The sequence below is a fragment of the Camarhynchus parvulus genome, chromosome 10, assembly GCF_901933205.1.
Source record: "Camarhynchus parvulus chromosome 10, STF_HiC, whole genome shotgun sequence".
Classification (NCBI taxonomy): domain Eukaryota; kingdom Metazoa; phylum Chordata; class Aves; order Passeriformes; family Thraupidae; genus Camarhynchus; species Camarhynchus parvulus.
The window spans coordinates 12,531,995-12,553,155 of NC_044580.1; the positions used below are offsets into that span (position 1 = coordinate 12,531,995).

The 21,161-nt window shown below is 45.5% G+C and overlaps 1 protein-coding gene across 1 annotated transcript; it reads right to left on the reverse strand.

The window, feature by feature from the left end:
* Positions 1 to 629: 629 nt before the first annotated feature.
* On the reverse strand, positions 630 to 18,374 carry TICRR (TOPBP1 interacting checkpoint and replication regulator). The gene is made up of 22 exons (XM_030955421.1): positions 17,684 to 18,374; positions 16,854 to 17,139; positions 16,040 to 16,281; positions 15,548 to 15,791; positions 14,900 to 15,035; positions 14,046 to 14,188; positions 13,133 to 13,345; positions 12,329 to 12,477; positions 11,494 to 11,588; positions 11,041 to 11,134; positions 10,794 to 10,873; positions 10,231 to 10,467; positions 9,711 to 9,807; positions 9,421 to 9,493; positions 8,588 to 8,728; positions 8,004 to 8,094; positions 7,450 to 7,511; positions 6,486 to 6,641; positions 5,600 to 5,757; positions 3,105 to 5,379; positions 1,795 to 1,899; positions 630 to 1,465 (listed from the first exon to the last, which is right to left on the reverse strand). The coding sequence occupies exons 1-22, from the start codon at positions 18,329 to 18,331 to the stop codon at positions 1,347 to 1,349; spliced, it is 5,844 nt and encodes a 1,947-aa protein (XP_030811281.1). The 5' UTR covers positions 18,332 to 18,374; the 3' UTR covers positions 630 to 1,346.
* Positions 18,375 to 21,161: the final 2,787 nt, after the last annotated feature.

Below are 21,161 nucleotides of genomic sequence, written 5' to 3' on the forward strand. Positions count from 1 at the left end.
TACAAGAGCCACCTTCTGATCTCCTACATCCTTGACCTTGCCTGTAGTGGTGTGACAGTGAGGGGGGGATATTATTGAGGGCTCTGTATGTGGCTGAGCTACAGAAGATTACGTTCAGACACTTTTATTTCCTGCTGTTGAAAACAGACCTTCAATAGGAAAAATAACAATCCATCCTCCTTGGAAGTAGTAGATTTGGAGCTCCAAGCTTGTGTCACTCCACATCCTTGAAGGAGGTGCAGCTTTCCTGCAACAAAGAGTGTGTCCAGGAAGCAAGCTCCACTCTATCCCATCCTGCCCCTCAAAGCCTTAAAGCCACCTAACACACCTCTGGTTTCCCATGCCTTGTTTTAGGATGACCTTACACTATCTCCATAGCTCTCCACCTCCTGTGCAGTCAGTAGACACAGTGGTGTGAGTTCCCTGAGATCACTATCCCAAGGGAAAAAATTCAGCCCTTCAATGTTGTGCACAATTTTAGCCCCTTGGAGGCTACGTCTCAGGCACTGAACCACAGCTCTTGCTCTCTTCATGGGGTTAGAACACAAATGTGTCACAGGCAACTAAATCACTATTTAATCCATGACTCAGTTTTGTAAAGAGTAGTCTTGAAACTGTCATTTCCAGTTATTCCATCCAAGTTTTACTTCTCAAGGACACTTCCCCAGCCAGTTCTTTCTGGCTTACTGCAAGTTTGCAGAAAAGGACAATGAAGTCACTCCATCAGCATCTGCTTATCCAGCAGTAGCCAGGAGCGGATACACCAAACCATTCATGATCTACAAAGATGTTTCCCAGTTAAATTATCTTTCCCCTTTTCTGTATTCTTGGCACTTGGCTAATTAATTAATCTGCTTGTTATTTTCCCACTAAGCTGTGGCAAACTGGAAGCAATTAACAGAGGGATGCATTTAGTATCAGGACAAGACACAGCAGGAGCACGCAGCTTGTTCTGTACCCATTCGCCTCCAGCATCCTCCTTCCTGCAGCCCACATCCCTCAAGCCAAACACAGATTTTTGGATTAAAGGACACAATGAAAATTCATGAGTTTATTTTACAAGAGCTGTAGAAAAGTGGCAATTCTCCCTCTTAACCTGGGAGAATTGGCCCTTCACTGCAAAACTCACTCTAAGGTTCCACTAGTAGAAAGACCAAGCTAGGCTTTGAATGGATGGAAGAAACCATAAATTTTTAGAGTGGTCCTTATTTCTATTGCCATGTGCTTGCATTCAGTGTCCTACCAACACAAGGCAGCTCCAGTCTAGCACCAAATACAGTCTTAGTTAAAAGGTGTGTTGTACAGCTGGGATAATATAGTTTCCCATGCTGGCCTGGCTCCAAACTTCAGCTGAGCAGTTTTTTCCGTGAGTAAGTCCTGCTAAGGCGACGCCTCCTGGAAATCATGATGTGGAATGGAGACAGCTCCTGGTTGCCAGTAATTTGGACAGCATCAGATTCCTCTTCTACAAAAACAGAAAGAATACATGAAAGCCACAGTTTACCAGAATTCACTGGTGATTCCAAGAAGCCAAATACCATGTGGAAGTTGCACTTCCCATGTAGATACCCTCTCTTCATTCTTCAGCAACTTTTCTCTCTTTCCAAACTTCCCAGTTCATGCCAAGTTTCTTGTAAGCATATCAGATCGAGGCACTGAACACAGCAGTGGCAGATAGAGGTTTTCTGCCCAAAGCCCAACCCCAGCACAGCACGATTTTGTTCTTATGAGCTGGAGGCAAGCAGAGAGCACAGGCAGCGGGCTCGAGCCCAGCCTTTCCTCTCCTGTGCTTACCTTGAACGCGCTTCCTCTGAGCCGGCGGTGGGGACAGCAGTGGAGACTGGGTCAGGGCAAGAAGGCTGCTGGCACAAAGTCCACTCTTCAAGGGTGGGGTGGAGCCTGGAGAAGCACAGTGAGATGCTGCAGCAAAAATACTCAACAACTCAAATGTTAAGTCTCACCACAGCCTTTATGCTACCTCAAAACTGACATCAGTATAAGCGATACTTTGAGTTTATCTGAAATAAACTCTAGGCTGTCACAGTGGTGTTTTAGCGTTTGAGAAAGGTAAATGGTAGTCTGGAATCAGCTTTTAGCACATTTAATTTTCTTAGCTGGCTTAGCAGAAAATCACTTCACTTGTTTCAAACACAGGTAATTCACATTTCCTGGAAGAAAACTATTACAACCACAATGATACAGGAATACAAACACAAGGTCTGTAGGTACAGAAAGTCTCTTACAGGACCATCTTAAGTCTATTATTTCATGTCCTGAATATGGATTAATGTTGCTTCAAGGTTTGACCTTTTTTCTGTGATAATGTTGAGTAAGACACTGCCTCTGTATACAAATCTCTCCTTGCAAGAGGAAACACACACCAAAGCTTAGTGCAATGACTACAGAACAACACCTGCCACAGCCCCCCGCAATTTCTACAACAATACAATTAAGTATTTGAAATTCACAAGGCCTTGTTTACAGAGCTGAACAGCCTGTTTCACCAAGGTTAGCCGTATCATCTGTACCTACAGCAAAGGCAGAGAGGCAGCTTAAACCTATACACCTCCTGATACATTATTGCTAGCAATGGAATAATTTCTGGTAGCACTTTCAAGTGGCCCACCTCCACAGGCAGAGAAAACTGGAGCAGCAATCAACACCAACATCCACAGAACTAACCCCACCAAGACACCAGTTTGAAGCACTGAAACAGCCAAGCTTTATATTTAAGATTGTTGGCTTGTTGGCTTCAGAGCTGAATGCTGGGCAGAAAATGGCAGTGGCATCAACACAAACCTGAACAAATCACCAGCTGGATGCAACAGGGATCCTCTCTCCTCAAGTTCTCAGACTTGCCTTTTAGTTAGTCCAGCTTTCTGCTCTTTCATATTTCTCTGATCTCTCTTCCATCGTTAATACTCCTCATATCCAGTCTGCCTCTCCACATAATTATCTTCCATGTCATCTACAAGTCACTCCCCTTTCACCTCACTCTCCCTCAGATAATTACATGGGAAACAGTTGTGCTCTTGTTTTAGTCTAATCCCCATTTTTAACCACATCTGAATTTCAGTAGAAAGTCTTTCATGCCATTTAATTACCTGACAAAAGGAAGACATCATCATCCCCTAGACAACTGTGCTGCTCCAGTGTTTTGAGGGCACATGCTCCTGGTTTCTCAGGAAGCAGAGAGTCTGTCCTTGATTTACTTCTGTTGCCCTCATCTGTGGAAAAGCCACTGAGATCCAAGCTGCCCCTATCAGGACATGATCTCTTGGCACTGTGGTTCTCCTCCTTTTCTGGTGATAGGTAAGTAAATACTCGTTTCCGAGATTTCAAACCAAAGGTTCCCATGGCAGAGTCCTCATCAGCCCTCGGTTCAGAGTCACTAGGAGATGCCTGATCCTGGAGCCTGCAAATCCCTTCCAGTTCGAATTCCCCAAGAGGATTTGTCACTTTGCTGCTGCAGTGTTCTGAGATCCCCATTGTTCTCTCTCTGCCTGCTGTGGCCCGTGCCCAATCATCAGCACTCCTCTCGCTCTGACCACAGCTCACACCAGCAGTGCTGCCTGCTGCCCTCTTCCTCCGAGGCCAGTCATTGATGGCATCAGGAGTAGTCTTCCCCTTCTGCTTTGGAGAAGGTGTCTGGAGAACTGCTTCCAACAGGAACGGGGAGGTGACAGTAGAGGCACAGCTTGTTGGGGTGTATGACTGGCATATGTAGGTTTGTCCTGCACCTTTCCCAGGTGTACTATGGAAGGAACGGCAGCAGGATGGGGAGACACAAGCAGCTGCTAGTTTTCCTGGGTGCTTGCTGCACCAGGTCATAGCAAAATCACTGAAGGGGCTTTCTCCTCCCCTGGCTTTGCTGGCACTTGCTTCAGGCTGAACTTCCAAGGATGAGCAAGAGCCAATTTTCTTAATGCGAAGCTTGGGCAGGCCTGAAGCTTGCATTTCAATTTCCACCTCGTAGGTCGGTGGGCTGGCAGAAGGAAGTTTGCCACGACTTTCAGGAGTTGAGAACTTGGCTGCAAGCTGAGGCTCCCCCATGCGTGCCGCAGCCTCCCGCTGCCTCCTGTCTGCAGTGCAGCGTAAGGAATAGGCAGGAGGAGACTTCTGCACAGGAGGGGAAGGGTTCAGGGCAAATCTGGAGCGTCTCCTGAGACTTGGAGCCTTCACTCCCATACATTCTTCCCTCAGCACAGTTCTTGCTTCCAAGTCATCACTAACTGTTTGCAAATGGCTTAGGAAGGACTCACAGGTGTTTGCACTGCAGTTCTCCCCCTTAACTGATGGCTCACAGTCTCTCTCAGCATTCTGCGCATGTTCCTGCCCTCCAGCAAAAGGCTTTGGAGACAAATGGTTTACCACGTCCTCCCTTGAAGGAGACTTTTGAGACACTCTATCCATCTGTTTATTTTTCTCCAATACAGAAGTATTTTCAGTAACTTGGGACTGATGAAGCTGAAGGCTTTCCACAGAACAGTTACCACCACTATCATCATGACTGTCCTCATTTTCTCTAAGTGTTGCACATGTGAGGCTCTCTCTTCTAGAACCTGGTTCACATTTGGCCTGCTTGGGTGTGTGAAGCAGGGACCCCAGTGAAGTGCCAGTAATACCTGGAGTCTTTTGAGAAGATGGTTTAGATGCAGCAGGTTCCCAGTCAGACTCCACAGGCTGCATGTGGGAAGCAGAGCAGCTTGTCACAGTGTTTGTGGAACCTTCACGGAGTGGAGAACTGCAGAGAGGCTCTGGCCTCACAGCAGGTTGAGGTATTTCTGTACTCAGTGAGCTGGTACATAACTTTGAACGTGGATCTTCAAGTTTCCTGGGTGTCCTTTTAGGTGCTTGAGATAACTGATCTGACTGCTCCTGAATTTCCTTTGTGAGGATTTGCCTCCGAGCACTAACTGGAGATGCTAATTTTGAGAGGTATCTCAAGGAACGTCTTGGAGTCTGAAGTTCTGTAAAACACCTTTCTTGGGTGGCAGAGGGGGGAGAAGAAGCAGTTGGATTTGAATCTGCTGGAGGTAATACAGAGGCTGTGAACCCTTCATGTTTTGGTGTTTGCCAGGCAGGCTCTTTGCAAGGAGGGGAAAGTGTGAGAGCTGCACAGCAGTCCTCAGCAGTTACTTGCACTGAGTGAACCCTCTTGCTGTCAGTTAGCACAGATGGAGACTTGACCCTTTGTGCAGGATGAGAAAAGCACTTCACCAAACATTTAGCTACATTCTGCTTAGCTGCTGGACCTCTGCCAGGTGTCTTCTCCAGCTTCTGAGGCGTCCTGTGGACAATGCGAGGCGATCTCCTTGGGAGCTTACTGGCAGAATTCAGTGGCTTCTGGGCTAATTTATGAGGCGTTTTTCTAGGAGTCTGCAGGGGAAAAATAATATATTAAAGATTCATGCTTGTTCTCCTCCAGGAGTATTATCTATTTCATTATCTATCCATCTTCATATTTACTTCCCAGGATTTAAAACATAAAAAACCCATTGGATGAGACTTAACGAACACTAAATCTAAGATGCTGATGAATGGGAGAAGAAAACAAGGATGGGAAGAAAGAGAAAGAGAGGTAGGTAACTGTTTCTACCTGACATGAGGTGAGTTCCTCTAAGTGTAAGGAATCTTTTCTTGTTCTCTTCCTTCCAGGTGAATGCTTCCCTGCAGGACTACCCATGTCAATGACTGCACCAAAGAAAAACCTCTTGGGACTCTGGATGGGGGGGCTCTCTGAATGCTGGTTAAGGCCTATAAAATGGAACAGTACAATTTAACTAACACCATGTAACGTGCCACAATTGTCTGAGTCACGTCAGATGTGTGGAAAAGTAGTGTAAAAAGCTCCTATCCCTGGCATGTTCTTTTCTAACCAAGAGTTAAAGCTTCACCAGAATTATTGTTATTTCCTATTATGAAATTAATACCCATCTTTAGAAAGAGTGCTCCAATGGTAAAAAAAGGTATAAAATACCTCAGCCTCTTATTCTATTTATAGCTTGTAGCTTTAGATAGTTCTGGTTCATGACTAAGGATTCTAACAAGCAGAATATAAAGAACTAAGTGTTACCATTTTTAGCTGATAATCCTACTGAGAAAGCCTCCAAAGAAGATCCCATCAGTCATTGCTTTATGCTGCCACAGAGTAAGCTATAGGATTTCTGTCCCATATTTTACAAGGATTTCACTGCTTTTAAGGAATGCAGACTGACAATCAGTGGTATTCTGTTAGATGGGCCTGACTGGTTTGTTAAGTTGGCCGCGAATTCATCATAGAAATAGCTGCATTACCATCCTCAAAATTCAGATTACCAATTAAAAAATAATTACTGAGGATGAATTCCTGTCTACAGAAGATACTACATGACAGCTCTTAGCTTCTTACAGTCTCTTGTAGAGCCAAATCAAATCAAACTCAGAGCTATCCATGTCAGCTTTTCAGATCAGCAGTATCAGTCTGCTCAAATCCCACTCAGTACCTTCTACATCCTGCAGTTTCCAGCTCTCCTTTTCTTGTCCCTGGTGGAGGTGCTGTGAATTTTTTGAGCTGGGCTGTGTGATGGAATAGAAAGCACCAGAGCAGGTCCTATTCAAAGCCAGCTGTTTGATGCGTGGGCTTCTTCTCAAACCTGCTTCTGAAAAGGCAAGGACAGTGGAGACTGAGCCTTCTTTCCCCCTCAGCAATGGGCACATCATCAGGAACAGTTCACAACTGCAAGGAACATACTCTCAGAAGAAACTTCTCTACAGATAACCTGTCTCACCCAGGAAGGCAAGCAGGTGAAGCAAAGGTTCCGTTTTCTTGAGGATTTTGGAATATTTATTTTTGGAATATTTATTACATACAAATCTCCTCAAGTATGATGCCCCTCCTCTAACTCACGATTACTCTCATTCCTCTTTAGAAATTTTATGGAAAGGAATGCTGGAAAAACCATGCTCAATGCAAGTTACATCCAAGTTAAAAGACGGGTTAATGCTCTTGTCTCTTCTTGCTAGCAATTTCATTTTCCTGCTTGCCCAGACATGCTGGTTTTTTCTTCCCTTCTGGGGAAAAGGAACAGCAGTAGCCAACATAAGAGACACTCCCCAGAGCCAGGTGGCTGTCTGTTACAGTAGAAATCAGAGCAGGGTCACAGCACAACATGGTGAAGTTACATTAAAAATAAGCATGTGCTGGTTTGACAGTAATTATAGCAGCTCAGAATCTTGTTCACCCTTCAAGTCCTTCACGTTTTTTCATTTAAAAGACTTACTATCTACCTCTCTTTCTTAACTTAAACTGTACAGAGCTGTTAAAGCAGTGAGCAGCAAGTGGTTCTGTCAGAACAGAACAGTACAACACTTTTGGACTGACTTCTAATGAATTAGCCAAATCAAAGCACACTCATCTGACGAGCTACAACACAGCCAAAGCACCTTTAATGAAAAATCAGTGCTTACCATATATGGCCTTCTCTGGAGATTCTTCTACAACACCAGTGTCACAACCTGGATCAGAAGACCTTGAGAAACAACAGACATTTTGGGCTTAGCATACTGAGCACATGTACAGGAACAGAACTTGCCACAGAGACTGAGAAGCAGTGCTTTATTCTACACCAATATATTGCTTTGTGGGCTACTCTAAGTGAGTGACCAGTAAGCCTTTGACTCCTACTGACACGTAATTAAGTATTGGTAGCTCCCTAGATGTACAGGTAACAGTTCTACATGAAAGAAAATGCTACAATTCAGCCTGGAGACCACAGCAGGAGCCTTTTCTTCATAAGCCCTTGAATCAGCAACTGAACCTAAACAGACATTAGCTGCAGGAACAAAAGCAGCCTGACTTACATGATGAAGCAAGCAGTATTTCCCCCCACTTAAGCAATGGCATTTAGCCTTCACTGGTTCTCTTACTGCCTTAAGTGAAGATCATCTCTGACTGCAATGATACCTGGTAATTCTACTCATAGCCACTAATTAGTTACTGAAGAAATTCAGAAAGAACTCACCGGCCTTTGATCTGCTTGTGCAGGAGTCTCCTGGACACCTGCTTGTGCAGTGGTGTTTCTGCAACTCTCTTGGTCAATAACTTGCGATGATCTAAAAATCATGCAAGAGCTGTAACATTACACATTATAAAGCACTTGGAACAAATAAATAAACACACTTTTGTACAGGCTTCAGCTTAAGAATGACAATAGTTATTTTTAAGTCAATATAGAACCATTGTGCTGTCTCCAGCACTCACAAGCTATCATTATTTCAGTCCAGTGTCTACACCTCCCTTCCACTCCCTCAATATTGTACCATGTCAGACATAGTTAACCTACTGAGATAACTTTCATTATTTGTCTTTATTTCACAGATCCTTTTTAACCAAGCATTTTTAACTTTAATTTTCTTTATGAGATGTAAAGAATTCAGTAAAAATAGGTTTCAGTTTTAACATCATCATTATTCACCCTCCAAACACCACAGCAATCCTTTTATCCTTCAATAAAAACAGATCATAATTGTTTCATAGAATTGAGAATGCAAAAGTAGGAATTTTAGCAAAAGCTCAACAATCCTACATGTGAAAGTCATATCCTACCTTTGTTGCCCTCACTGGTGCATTTGTATTTTAGGCCTTCCACAGCAGATACTGACTGGCTTCTAAGCATCTTTTTCAGTGACCTTTTTGATGGTGAAAGTATCTCTTCATTGAAGAGATTCCTCCTTACCTTTGTAACCTCTGTGAGACAAGAAAAGCAAGAAAAGATCAGATTACTAGGAAAAGAGAAGGGAAAAAAAAAAGGAAAAAAATACAAAGGTAATTTTGTCAGTTGACTAGGGATAGAACAATATACCAGCATGGAAAGACAACGTTTTAGAGGCTAAAAAGCTTTGAAAAGTTGTTTTTCCTGCTACTGGAACATGTCCTCCTCTAAATCCATTCCAGCCTTCTCTTCCAAATTTGTTATTATTTGCATTATTCCAGTAATAAGATACAAGCAGATGCCATAGCAGAAAAAGCAGACAATCAGTGTCCTGTGTGGAACATTAGGTGCACTACAAAATCTCAACCAAAGCACATCTTGGTTCAGAGGACACACGAGATTTATTTTTATGAAGTATTTGTGGGGATATATCCTATTTTCAGATACAGTTCGTTCTTGTCCCCATTTTCTTTTCAGGACAGAGAAGTTGGAAATAATTTCAAGAGTCAAGGTTTTCTTTTGAGGACATGAAATTTAAGTTTTCTGTGTATGAGTACACAGAATACCACATATTTTTTTCCCCCTTAAAGTTTCTGCACAACTCAGCAAAACTTCCTTCAGATTTCCAGCATGCCTCAGCATAATTTCATCATGGCTCAGTAAAATTTACAGGGACAACATGTGCTGAAGATGCACCTTTCCATGAACAAGCCAAAAGTCAATATACCTTGCACTGCCTCTTTCTGCAGCAAAGGCATCTGCTGGGACTTCTCAGTGGCAAGGTAAGAATGTGAGTTCTCCTGAAACAAATGAGAAATCAGCCTCAGCAGCAGTGCAATGCTATGTTTAAGCATGAATATTAACTATCAGCTCTGAACACATTATTTCAATTTTTCCTTCAAAACAATTTGATCTCTGTACAGGTGATACAGGGCACACTTACTAAGGGAATACAGAGCAAGAGTTTTTACAGTCAAGCATCACAACTCACAGAAAATCCTTCTGGAAGAGTTTTACCTTTCTGATGGGGTTCTTGGCTACCTTGGGAATCTCAATTTGACGCAAGTTCTGTGGTGCTTCTGTCATGCTCCTGTGTCTGGCTAACACATTATTCCTTCAGAAAACACAAAAATTAAGTTAAAATAAGATCAAAAGCACAGTTATCAACCTACTGACAATTAAACTTAGGTGTGACTCAAGAGATAGGAAGTGTTTACCTAAATTCAAATTGCAAACTACATTGATACCTCACTTACTACAACACTGGGATATGATTTTCAATATAAAAAGCTATTCCTAAGACTGGTATTGGAATTCACTCACAATTTGCTGATATGAACACAGAACTCCCAACACAGTGATCTCCAGTAAATCACTTTTAACTTTAACAATATAGGTCAGCTACTGCACAGCATAGCATGCTTTTCCTCTCATGGAAGATGCTCCTGAAATCTACTTTTGCATGAGATACAAATACAGAATCAAGACTGTATTTTTTATAGTCAACAAAAAGCTGCCTCCTGTCTGGAGTTACTACCTTCTCTTTTTGGCAGATCTGGTGCGCAGCTCCTCCAGCTGATCGCTCTCAGTGCAAACAGCACTGGGAGTTAAGACAGATGATAAAGAGGGAGGAAGGCCTGGAGATTTGCTATCCAGAGTCATGGAGTCATCACTGAAGAAGTCTGAAGGCAACACAGATGCCAGCTTCGGAGGTATTTGTGTGCCCAGACCATAATAAATATCTCCAAGGGTCTTCGGTATAGAATTCATATATCTGGAGCACCAGAGAGAACACACATGAAATACACCCCTACTCAAAACTTTGGTATTTCAAACCCAAGGTGTGAACTAAATCCTTGTCCTTACACGTCCATTTAAAAACAACAAACTGAATATCAACTGGTTTTTTTAATTAACTTACTTGTTTATCAGCTACTTTTTCTTTAACCAAAATATAAGCGTAATAAAGAGAACACGTCTAAATTTCTGAGAATTACAAAGATGCAGTAAATCAAAGCTGCTGATTGCACTCTACTCACAGACAACATCTGGCCCAAACCATAGTCCCCAGCAATACATAAGTCATGCCAAATAACTTACACTTCTAATATTTCCTCTAAAAACTTTGTAAGATAGGCTGGGTCTTCAGTCAGACACAAGATGCGCAGCATATCTGTCACCTGGAAGAGAAGGGTAGGTGGCAAAATGGATTAAGGTGTGCCAGCTGCAGCACCAGATATTTTAGTAAGAAATATGAAGTGTTAGTGTAAAATCAAAGGAAAAGCAGGTTCCAGGTCCACATTTCTAGTGCCATGCAGAAACACAACCTGGTTTATACTTTACTTGCCTCTTCTAACAGCTGCTCCATTTCCTCAGCGTTGTTTTGCAGCGAAGGGCACTGAAGGTACAACTCAAGGCGCAAAAATACCTGAAGTCGGCACCTAAGGAAACAAGTAATTACCCACCACATCTTTTTCTACTGCAAACAGCAGATTTACTGCAAAAGGTGTGCTCAAAAAAGCAATGGGAAGGGAAGTGGTTCCTTTTAACAGCAATATTTAGTTAGCATTTCATTTGGGTGGCAAGGGAGATACCTCACTCCAGATATTGGCTGCAGTGCTTATCACACAGCACGGGTATATTTGCATTTAATGAAATGGTTTTACTGCAACCAGAGATTACCCTTGAAATATTTGTCCCAGGTAAATACTTTTCCAGTTGTACAAAAAAAGCCACCATTAAAAACTGCTAACCAACTCCACAGTATCTCAGAGGCTGAAGTAAATACAGTGTGTCATACTCTCTGACTTTGGTCTCCTTCTGTGAGCCATGCTGTTGTCTGAGCATTTTGCTGGTCTTCAGGAGATGGCTTCTGACTCTTCCCACACAGGCCACCTGCAGACACATCATGACAGCAAGAACTTCAAAACTGTTCCCTATCTGCAGGGCAGGTTCCTCCCTTGTCCCCCAGTTACCACCCTAACCTATTCTTTTGGAAGTACAGGTTTTTTTTTCCTTTTCTTTCAAGGAAAGTAATTACTTTTTCCTTTCAGTAGCAGAGTTATGAAATAAAACAACTTAAAGCTTGAAATCACAGAGGTCTCTTGCTCACAGCTCCAGGCCTTCTTCACTTTGGAGCCACTTTGCATTTGTCTCTCAGTGTTTTTATTAAATTAATCACAGGATTACCAGTTTTGGTTTAAGATTACTGTAAGCCTATAAATAGTGCTAAAGATTGTAAGAAATACCTTGAACAGTTTCTCTTCCCTGACAAAGCCAGGCCTAGATTCGCCGTGTAATGCCAAATCAAAAGATGCACCACCTTTAAAATACAGTTTGCAAGAATGTATTTTTTAAATACTGTCTTTGAAATCAGAATTTGTAAGGAGGTCAATGTGAAGTAAAGACGTTTTGCAACATTTAGCAAAGTTCTAAACTGAAAACTGAACTGGATTTTCCTACATAATTTACAAGCATCCAGTTTTTCACTCTTGTGTCCTCACAGATAGAAGCAGTCAGTGACCATGGTGCACCTCCACATAAAACCTCAAAGAAAATGAAGGAAAGTTAGCCCAAAAACGTAAAAATTCTAACTTCCAGATCAGTAACAACCCTGCCCACATGCCGTCACCTACCTCTTTCTCTTTGGTATCTTGTATTTTCAAGAAGCTTTTAATGGCCATTATCATATTCTGGGCACACACGGATGAGGGAATTCCCTCAGCAACAGCCTTCTGGTAGCTTGCAGTCAAGTGGGACTGCAGCTCCTCCTCTGTTTGGAAATCTGCAAGGAAATGGTCTCCATTAACTAAATGCATGTTCACCACACCTCCCTGATAAAATACTCACCCCAGCTGAAGCAGGGAACAGAGGAGGTAATAATAAATATTTCCTCCAGCAATGATGCAGCCAGACCACAGCACACTAACAGAGGCTGTCCCAGGTTCAGGCCCACGACATATTATAAGCTAAATCAGTCCTATAATCAACAAAGTTTGCTTAAGATCAGCAAACTTTCAGGCTACTGAAGCAGTCAAGAAATGCCCTTCATTTCTGCCTAATTAATAAACAGGACTACATTTCCAGTTACACCTTGATGAGTGCTTCCCTCTATTTCTTTTGGTTAAAAATTTTTTTAAAAGTAAATCCTTATTGCTTTTTTCAGATGGATACAAGGCAAAAAACTAATCCCAGAAGCAGCTGTAACACTAGTGTATGAAGAATCAGAAACTAAATGGCAGAAGGGTGGGAAAAATGTCTACTCTTTGCCATGCTGAAGATACAGAAACTCAAACACTGATCTGCTCCTTGGTACTGAATATTCCATTATTATCCTTTGCTCTCCCTTCCATAAAAATCTTCTATGACTCCTATATCAGGATATCAAGAGTTGATATGGGATGTATCAGGACAGAAAGATAACAGGACTTAACACACACCAATTGATATTTTAGGTGCTTTTGCCTTTCCTTCCACCTTTTCATCCAATCTTTTTGCTGAATGCTTCTGTGGAACCTTCTCATTCACTGCAGGAGGCACAGCATCAGGTTGAAACTTCTGAGCTTTCACATTCAGTCTTGCTACATTGAGCATCTGCAGGGATCTGGGCATGGTCTTCATCTTCTGCCTGACCGGAGTTCGGGGAACCCCACCTGCAATGCCACAAGAGAGAGTTCTACCATCAGACACACTGGGGCAGGAACTCCTCCCAAGGTAGAGGACAGCACTAAATTCTGGATTATGTGACCTAAGTAATCTCCTAGAGGAAAAGATGGCCCAGAAGGTTGGTATATCTTTGTGAAATCAACATATAGGCAGTGTTGCAGGCAGCTACTTCTCCAAATAAAAACCCAGGTGCATATTGCTCTGCATAAGAACTTACACAGGTTTAATCAGAAGTTATATATATAGGCAGCAATCTTATGTCACAGAAATAGAAACAGCTGACAGCAGGACTTGCAGATACATGAGGCTAAGGTAAAGTCAACTGTAGTTAGTGCAGAGAAATGCAATGATTAAACTCTTCTAGAAAAAAAAAAGTGGTTTATTTTTCTAATTAGAACAAAACTGAGAGGTTGCAATATTTATTAGTAGTTGGAGTAGTCCCTGTTTCAACAGCTAATTAAACTGCAGAGCTCGGCACGCTGCTTTTAACAGCTTTGTCACCCACTGCACAGCCCTGAATTACAATAATTTGGGTTCTACTACAGGACTAACCTAATACTAATAAGCAAATGAGACTGTCCCTAAATGAATATCTAAAGCATGGTACTACTTAAGAGTACAGATCTCTGGAGCTCATGCATCATCTTTTATTGACAACACACACATATAACCCCAAACTATACATACGCCTTTTTTTGTTATTTCCTGGTCCAGCTGCAGCAGAGGTTTCACTGAATTTTCTCTGGTACAGCTCAGACAGACTTTCTGAGAGCTCCACATCAGATTGGTCTACACCATCCTTCCTGTTAGCACAGGGAACCTGCAGGAGCCTGTATGCAAGAACAATACAGTTACCAAAAGAAGGTGGGAGTAGGAGGCATATCCCTTCCTTCCTGTGGACAGAAACAAGATTCTCTAGATTCCAGTCTGCAGTAATATAGTGCAAGTAGCATACACTAGTAACTCTTCCAGCACCTGTTTCCCAACACACTTAGGAGATGCAGAAAACTCAAACCTCTTAAAATGCTGAATGAATGAATGAATGAATGTAAAATGGATATGGCACTGACCTGTACCATAAAACTAAATGAGCAGCTTTGTGCTTTCTAAACTACCCTGCATTAGGCTCTTTTGTTTCACTCAGCAAGCTCTTTGAAGAAAGCAAGCTTATTCATTCCAAATAAACACCAACTGTGAGAACACAACCACATCTTCAGTATCTTGCACTGGATCTTACCATCCCATAAAGCTAAAATTTGTCATTTCCCAGGTAACTTAAGGTCATTTTAAGTGATCTTTATAACTCCTGAAACTACCAAGATTTTAATCCATGCAAACTGAAAGCCAAACATCCTGTTCCCAGTTTCTTTTGTCTGTATACCCCACCATGTAAACCGAGTAAACTGAGTACAGTTTACCAGTAAACTGAGTACAGAAATAAAAGCAGTAGAGTTCTAGAACTCTAAGCAATGCTACAGCCATATTCCCTTAATAGGAAGCAGAAATCCTTGATTATTGCCCAGAGACATTCAGAAAAATACCTGAATGACTCCATCAGATCTGAGCTTGCTCCACAGGCATTGGATGCAGGATACCACGCTTCCAGCACTGAAGGATGCCAGCCCCCTGTATGGGACAGCTCCCGTTGGACCCACTCTGCCACTGGAGCTTCTTCTCCTGTAAGCAAACACACACATACCCAAAAATGAGAAAAGCTGAACTAAGTGGCAGAAGCTTCACAGAAGCCCAAAGACAGAGGTTCACAAACTTTTGATCCTTGAGACAATTTCATAGCCAATACATCAGAAGATGTATTCTATCATACCAGAAAATTCACTCTAACACAAAACATTCATGCAAAAGCAGCCTCCTTGCTGCAGTCCCACTCAAAAATTTTACTGGCCAGGGATGGCCCATGTGACACATTTTAGGAAGCCTCCTTCTAAAAGCATGTCCTCAGGCACGTGTAGCTGTGCTTTATCTGCAAGCTAATGGAAACTAATACTTAATAATAAAACAGAAAGCTACACCCATACAGATTTCTTTCTGCATCACATCACAAGGCCTGAGCAACAGATGACACAATGAATAAGTCCCAAAAATGAGACTCCTCAAGGAGAAAATCACTAACTTTAAATTTTTTCTGGACATGATCAAAAGATGGTAAGTTTTCATTTCCTGACACCTACCCAGACTGGCCAGAGAATCTTCCACTGACATGTCAATTTTACTCAATACACTATTCACAATCTCTGGCAGGTGAGCAGCAGAGTCTTGGGAAGAATCTTCCACCACAGCTCCTTCAAGGCTGCATCCCTGAATTTCAGCAGTCTTCTCAGGACCAAGCACAGTCAGAACTGCAGTATCCCCAGAAAGAGGTGACAGAACAGCAGAGCAGGGGCACCAATTTTTAGACAGAGATACTTCAGCAATCTGTATTTTAAAAGAAAAAAAAAAAGGGAAAACCAGAAGAGTTTACATTATCTAGAAATACAGAGACCTAAGGAGTACAGATACTTTACAAGCAGGTTATAGAGTTAGATGGTTGAAAAAAAATATTCTGAGTTTAGCTTCAAATGAGCAATTTGCCGTACAGTGTCTATTACTGTCTTTACAAAGTGATATTGTCACAGTTCCTTTCAGAGCACGTATCAGTTGAAGGCAAAGAGAGGAAGATTTACCACGTGCAGTCCTTCAGCCACCAGACTCCTCAACAGCTGATGAAGCAGAGAGCTGCTACATTCTCCGTGGTCAGGCTGTGAGCTCTGCAGGATCCAGCTCTCTGTGAGGAAGTGGCCAGCCTGTGCCAAGCTCCAGCCTGTCAAGCTTCCTTTCACAACAATGCTGACGGGACACTGCAGCTGTCTTTGGCTCATGGCAAGAGGTTCCAGGATCACAGCACAGCTTTCCTGCTTCTTCCCTCCTGTGCAAGGACAGGATAAAGAAAGAGTCTGAATGCAAGCCTTTTCCATCAAGGTGAAGAGACAACTTCAATGGCAGAAAACCGAGTTCCAAGATTAAACAGGGAATATACTCTAGAGTAAGCCTGTTGCAGAATTGACCTCCTCCCCATGCTCCCAAGGAACTGAGTGCATGGAAGCACCACTAAAGAAAGACCCCATGCATCCTGCATGCTGCTTTACAGCTGATCTGTTTTCTTTGGAAGGGGTTTTTAATCTGTGTTCTTATTTTAGCTAAATCAAATAATTGTATGAGAAAAGGGAGTACAACTCTACAAGGTGGGAGCAGCAAAGAGCTCTTCACCCAAACATCTAGGGGCATGGCAAACTGAAGAGGCTAAATCAGAAACATGGGTTCACAGTCCTCACACCAGAAGTAGAGCACAAGCAGAACTTTAAAAGAAAAACACCTAAGCTTTGAAATATGTGAAGTTACTTCTACACACATTATTCACAAGGGAAGCTTATCAAGGACTCTGCACGAGAGATCAGTTACTACCACGCACATCTATATTTTTCTTTTTTTTTTTATTACCAGGCACGCTGAGAAACAATGTTCCTTCTTGCTGGGGAAACACTGATCGATACAGGGATGGCCTGGAGAACAAACAGTTCAAAGTCCCATCCAGGGGCAGAAGCCTGGCCCAAGGCACAGCCTGTGGCTCTGGGAACCTGGAGTCTCTGAGGAAGCCAGAAGCAGCATCTGCCCTGGGGTGACTCAAAGAGTGCACCAAGGTTTCAGCTGGCAAAATGGTGCCTCCCATCTGATGGATCACTTCACACATTGTCCAGTAGCCACCATGATCTGGGCATTCGATCAGCTGAAATAAAAGTAACAGAGAGGTCTCAGGTTAAGGTTGGCAGTGAGAGAGCTTTCATGTAAACAAATAGAGATTGCACTTTTTCAGAAAAGCTGGCATATGAAACATATCCACAGCATCTCAACACGGTGCCTTCTGAGTGTTTTTATGGACTTTATCAGCCTTCACAGGAACCTAACAAAGTAAATACTATTCCCAGTGAATTAAAAGCTAGCAATATTTTCAAGCCAATTTTTTTTAAATCTGGTATCTACAGACCTGAACTATCAGGCTGCTTATCTGCAATTCTGAACAGCTGTAACACCCCTCTAAGTCAAAGCACAAGACATCTCATCAATAAACACCATACAGCTACTCCACTGCAGATGTATCTCAGTCTCCACATGGACGATTCCACTCCAGATTTCAGTCCCTTGCTGAAGATTATGTGGCAGTGAGTGAACCTTGGCGTGGTTCCCTCCCACCCAAAGATTACTCATGCCAGAAAGCAGCGTGGCAGATGTCCCGCTAGGGCTCATAGCTGAAAGCCGTGTGACCCCGTTACCTGAGCCCAGTCGGCAGTGTCCACCCAGAACAGGGAGATTTTCTGTTCCACGAGCAACTCCTGCACACTCTTGGGCAGGAGTTTCTCCGCCAGCTCCTGCGCCGAGGGCGGCTCTCCAGGGGAGGAGGGGGCGTCGTTCCCGGACACGAACTGCCGGAGCTCCCTCCGCGAGTGCGGGCAGGGCGAGAACAGGAACACGGCGTTCACGAAGCCCTCGGGCGGCGCCTCCGGGGGCTCTCGGGCGGCCAGCCCCGTCCTGCGGCTCCTGCGGGGCGGCTTGGCGGGGGACGCGATCTCCGGCCGGTCCCACTGGAAGTCGAGCAGCGTCTCCTTGAGCCCGCTGTGCGTGAGGGCGGCGCGGGGCGCGGGGCCGGGCAGGGCGGCGGGGGCCCGTGCCCCGAGCCGCTCCGCCAGCTCCTCCTCGAATCGCTCCCAGGCGCGGGGCCCCGGCGGGCGGAACCCACCGCCCCGCGAGGCGCCGCCGCGGCCGCCGAGCGAGTCGAAGAAGCGGAAGGCCCAGCGGAGGCGGGAGAGGCCGAAGCGGCAGCCCAGGAGGGTGAGCAGGCGGAGGGCGCCGCGCTGGAGGCGCTGGCGGCGCGCGGGGCCGGCGGTGTCGAGCAGGAACACGGCGCTGTGCGAGCACGACATGGCGCGGGCCCCTCACGCCGCCGCCGCCGCCATCGCCCGCCGGTACGGCCGCTCGCGCCTTCGCCTAGCGCGGGCCCCCATTGGCTGCCGCCGAGCGGCCGCCACGCCCACTCCCCGCGCTTCCCTCTCCCATTGGTGGAAAACGGGAAGCGTGAGGGCGGAGCGGTGGGGCTGCGAGGGAGATGCTCGCTGCTGATTGGCCAGCGGCGCGGAGAGCGCTGCCATCCCATTGGCGAAGGGCAGTGACGATAGGGGCGTGGCCAGCGCGCGGACCGAGCCGATTGGGCGCCACCACCCGTTTAAAATTTAAAGCCGGCAGGGCGCGCCTGGCGGTGACGTCACTCAGCGTGCGGCGTGACGTCACTCAGCGTGTGATGTGACGTCACTCTGCGTTCAATGTGACGTCATCGTGGCGTGGCGGCGGCTCTCGCCGGCCACAGCGGGACCCGGGACTGAGCTGTGACCCCGGGGCTGAGCCGCGCCCCCGGCCCGGCCCGGCCCTGCCCACCCCGCACCCCGCAGGCTCCTCCGGTGCCGCTAGAGGACCGCGGCTGCCCGCGGACCCGCACCTCCCCATCCCCGCCACCGCCCGCGGGCAGCAGGGACGGGGACAGCGCTGACCCAACCTGCCCGGAGGGTCCTACCGACACGGCATCCTCCTTCCCCGGCCTCCCTGGGACAGCCCAGGGCCCGTATGGGTAAAATTCAGATTCTAATTCAGATTATATATTAAAAAAAACAAATAAATTACTGTTCGGGTGGTCAGGCATTGAAATCGGCTGAGCAGGGAAGCAGTGGAGTCACCATCCCTGGCGGTGTCCAGGAGGCATGTGGATGTGGCGCCGGGTGACGTGGTTTAGGGGTTACAGTGATAATGCTCTGTTGTGGTTAGGCTTGATTGGAAAGGGCTCTTCCAAACTTGACGATTCTATGAAAAGGTGTAGGGTTAGGGCACCTGGACAGGATGCTCGTGGAGGGCAAAGACCCTGGGCTGTCATCAGCCCCTCCCTGCAGGGCTTGAAGCATGTCTGTCCCCGTGTTGTCAGTGGTCACAGTGGGTAACACAGAGGAATCCCCACAGATCATCCCCACCCCGGTGTCTGCTCCACCCTCGCCTCCAGAGCCAGAACAGCCCAGCCCAAACCAGTGCCACCAGAGCCAGTGGTATTTATAGAGCAACAAAGACAAGGGGCACTAAAGGGCCCGTTTGGCTCTGTGGTGACTGTGAACACAAGTGTGTTTAATGAGCTGGAACCAGGAGCTGATGCACTCGGCTGGGCAGGAGTAACCTGTCACCAAGAGCAAGGGAAGGACACCGAGTGTCCCAGGGCAGCCTGCCGCCTCGGGGATGTGGGCTCCCTTCTCCTGGCCAGGGCTGGCATCTCTTGACATCTCTCTGCTGTTTGAGCCCTGAGGAGGAGCCAGCCACACCATGTCACTGCCATTGTCCAGCCACTGGCATCTGTCCCAGCAGTGCGCTGAGGACGCTTAGCAGAGTGTGACCAAAACCTGCCTTATCATAGTCCCCCTGGGACCCGAAACAAACCCAGGGCAAAGGGCAGCTTCCCAGCAAAGCCTGACAGCTTCCAGCACAGGAACTGCTGCTAGCTACTCAAATCCCTTCTCCTTTCCTGCCCACCTCAGTGGATTTGCTCTGGAAGCCTGTCCAGCTCTTGGGAAGGCCAGCAGAGGTGTTGGCTGAGCCCAGGTGACATTGTTTCCCGGTGTGACAGCCAGAGTTGCTCACACCCCTGCTTCTTGTGCTGTCCCATATTCGTGCTGCTTTCAGAGACATTTGCCCTCTCTGCCTGCTCCACAAGGACACCGACTTCCCTCTCAAACAGTCCTTGGGTTTTTTCTGGACAATCATTTACTTGCTGGTAAATGCTATTTCTTGGGAAGAAGGAGAGGGCACAAGAAAACTAATTTGGCTCGTGTGTGGTTGTCATTTTGATCCAGATAAATTTTTTTTTAGCTTAAAAAAGTCTCGCCTTATTTTGTCCCGTTTCCAGCACTTATCTCCAAGGGATACTTAATGGTGGGGGCTGAAAAAAAATGATGAGAAAGCCCAGACCTAAGTGAACTGTTTGATCTCCCCTCATACCCCCACTCTGTCCTGCCCCAGTGGAAAGTTTGTTTGCCAGGCTGAGCCAGCCTGGAAAAAAGTTTTGTTTTGTATTGACTCAGATGCTTTGCTTTCAGGTCACTCCTCAAGGACCTGCACAAGCAATAAGTCACCTTTGATACTGGGCAATGCCCAGAGTCTCACTTGTGCTGCATCAAGGCTTCCAGGACTCCCCAGATGCTCATTTTCCAGTGCCTTCTCCACCCCACGTGCCCAAAGGCTACTGGTGGTGGCTGCTTTGAGCACTGATTCTGGGGAGCACCCGTTCCCTCCTATCCAGGGTGAAGCTGCCCCAAGGCGTCCAGGCAAGAGGGAGGGATTTCCTGTGCTTTAGATTTTGTCTCTACATCTTTCAAACATATTTAGTGCTCATAAAAGTGAGAAACTGGGAGAGACCCAGCTGGAACCAGTACTGTACAACCCTCACCCAAGGTAACTGAGATCTGGACACTGCCAGACCTGGTCCCACATCTCTTGAGCAGAAAGACAAATGTTCCTTCTCCCCCAGCGTCATCCCAGAGATTTTTGGGGAAACCTTGCAGCTCTTATGGGTGCTGGGCATGATGGGTGAAATTCTGTTGTAGAACAAGCTGACACCAGCCTGAAGTTTCCAACAGGACATTTAAGCACCCTGATATTTGTGACTGAGGCATGGTGAAACCTGCCCTGTGTGTCCTACCAGCCTCATGAGTGGGTGCAGTGGTG

What these genes read in the sequence shown, in the direction of transcription:
- TICRR (XM_030955421.1), bottom strand. Translation starts at nt 18,331, where the DNA reads ATGTCGTGCTCGCACAGCGCCGTGTTCCTGCTCGACACCGCCGGCCCC. An exon ending in ACACTGCCGACTGGGCTCAG is followed by an intron (nt 17,140 to 17,683) that starts GTAACGGGGTCA and finishes CTTTTATTTCAG; the next exon opens with CTGATCGAATGCCCAGATCA. An exon ending in GAAACTGCAGGATGTAGAAG is followed by an intron (nt 5,758 to 6,485) that starts GTACTGAGTGGG and finishes TCCATTTTATAG; the next exon opens with GCCTTAACCAGCATTCAGAG.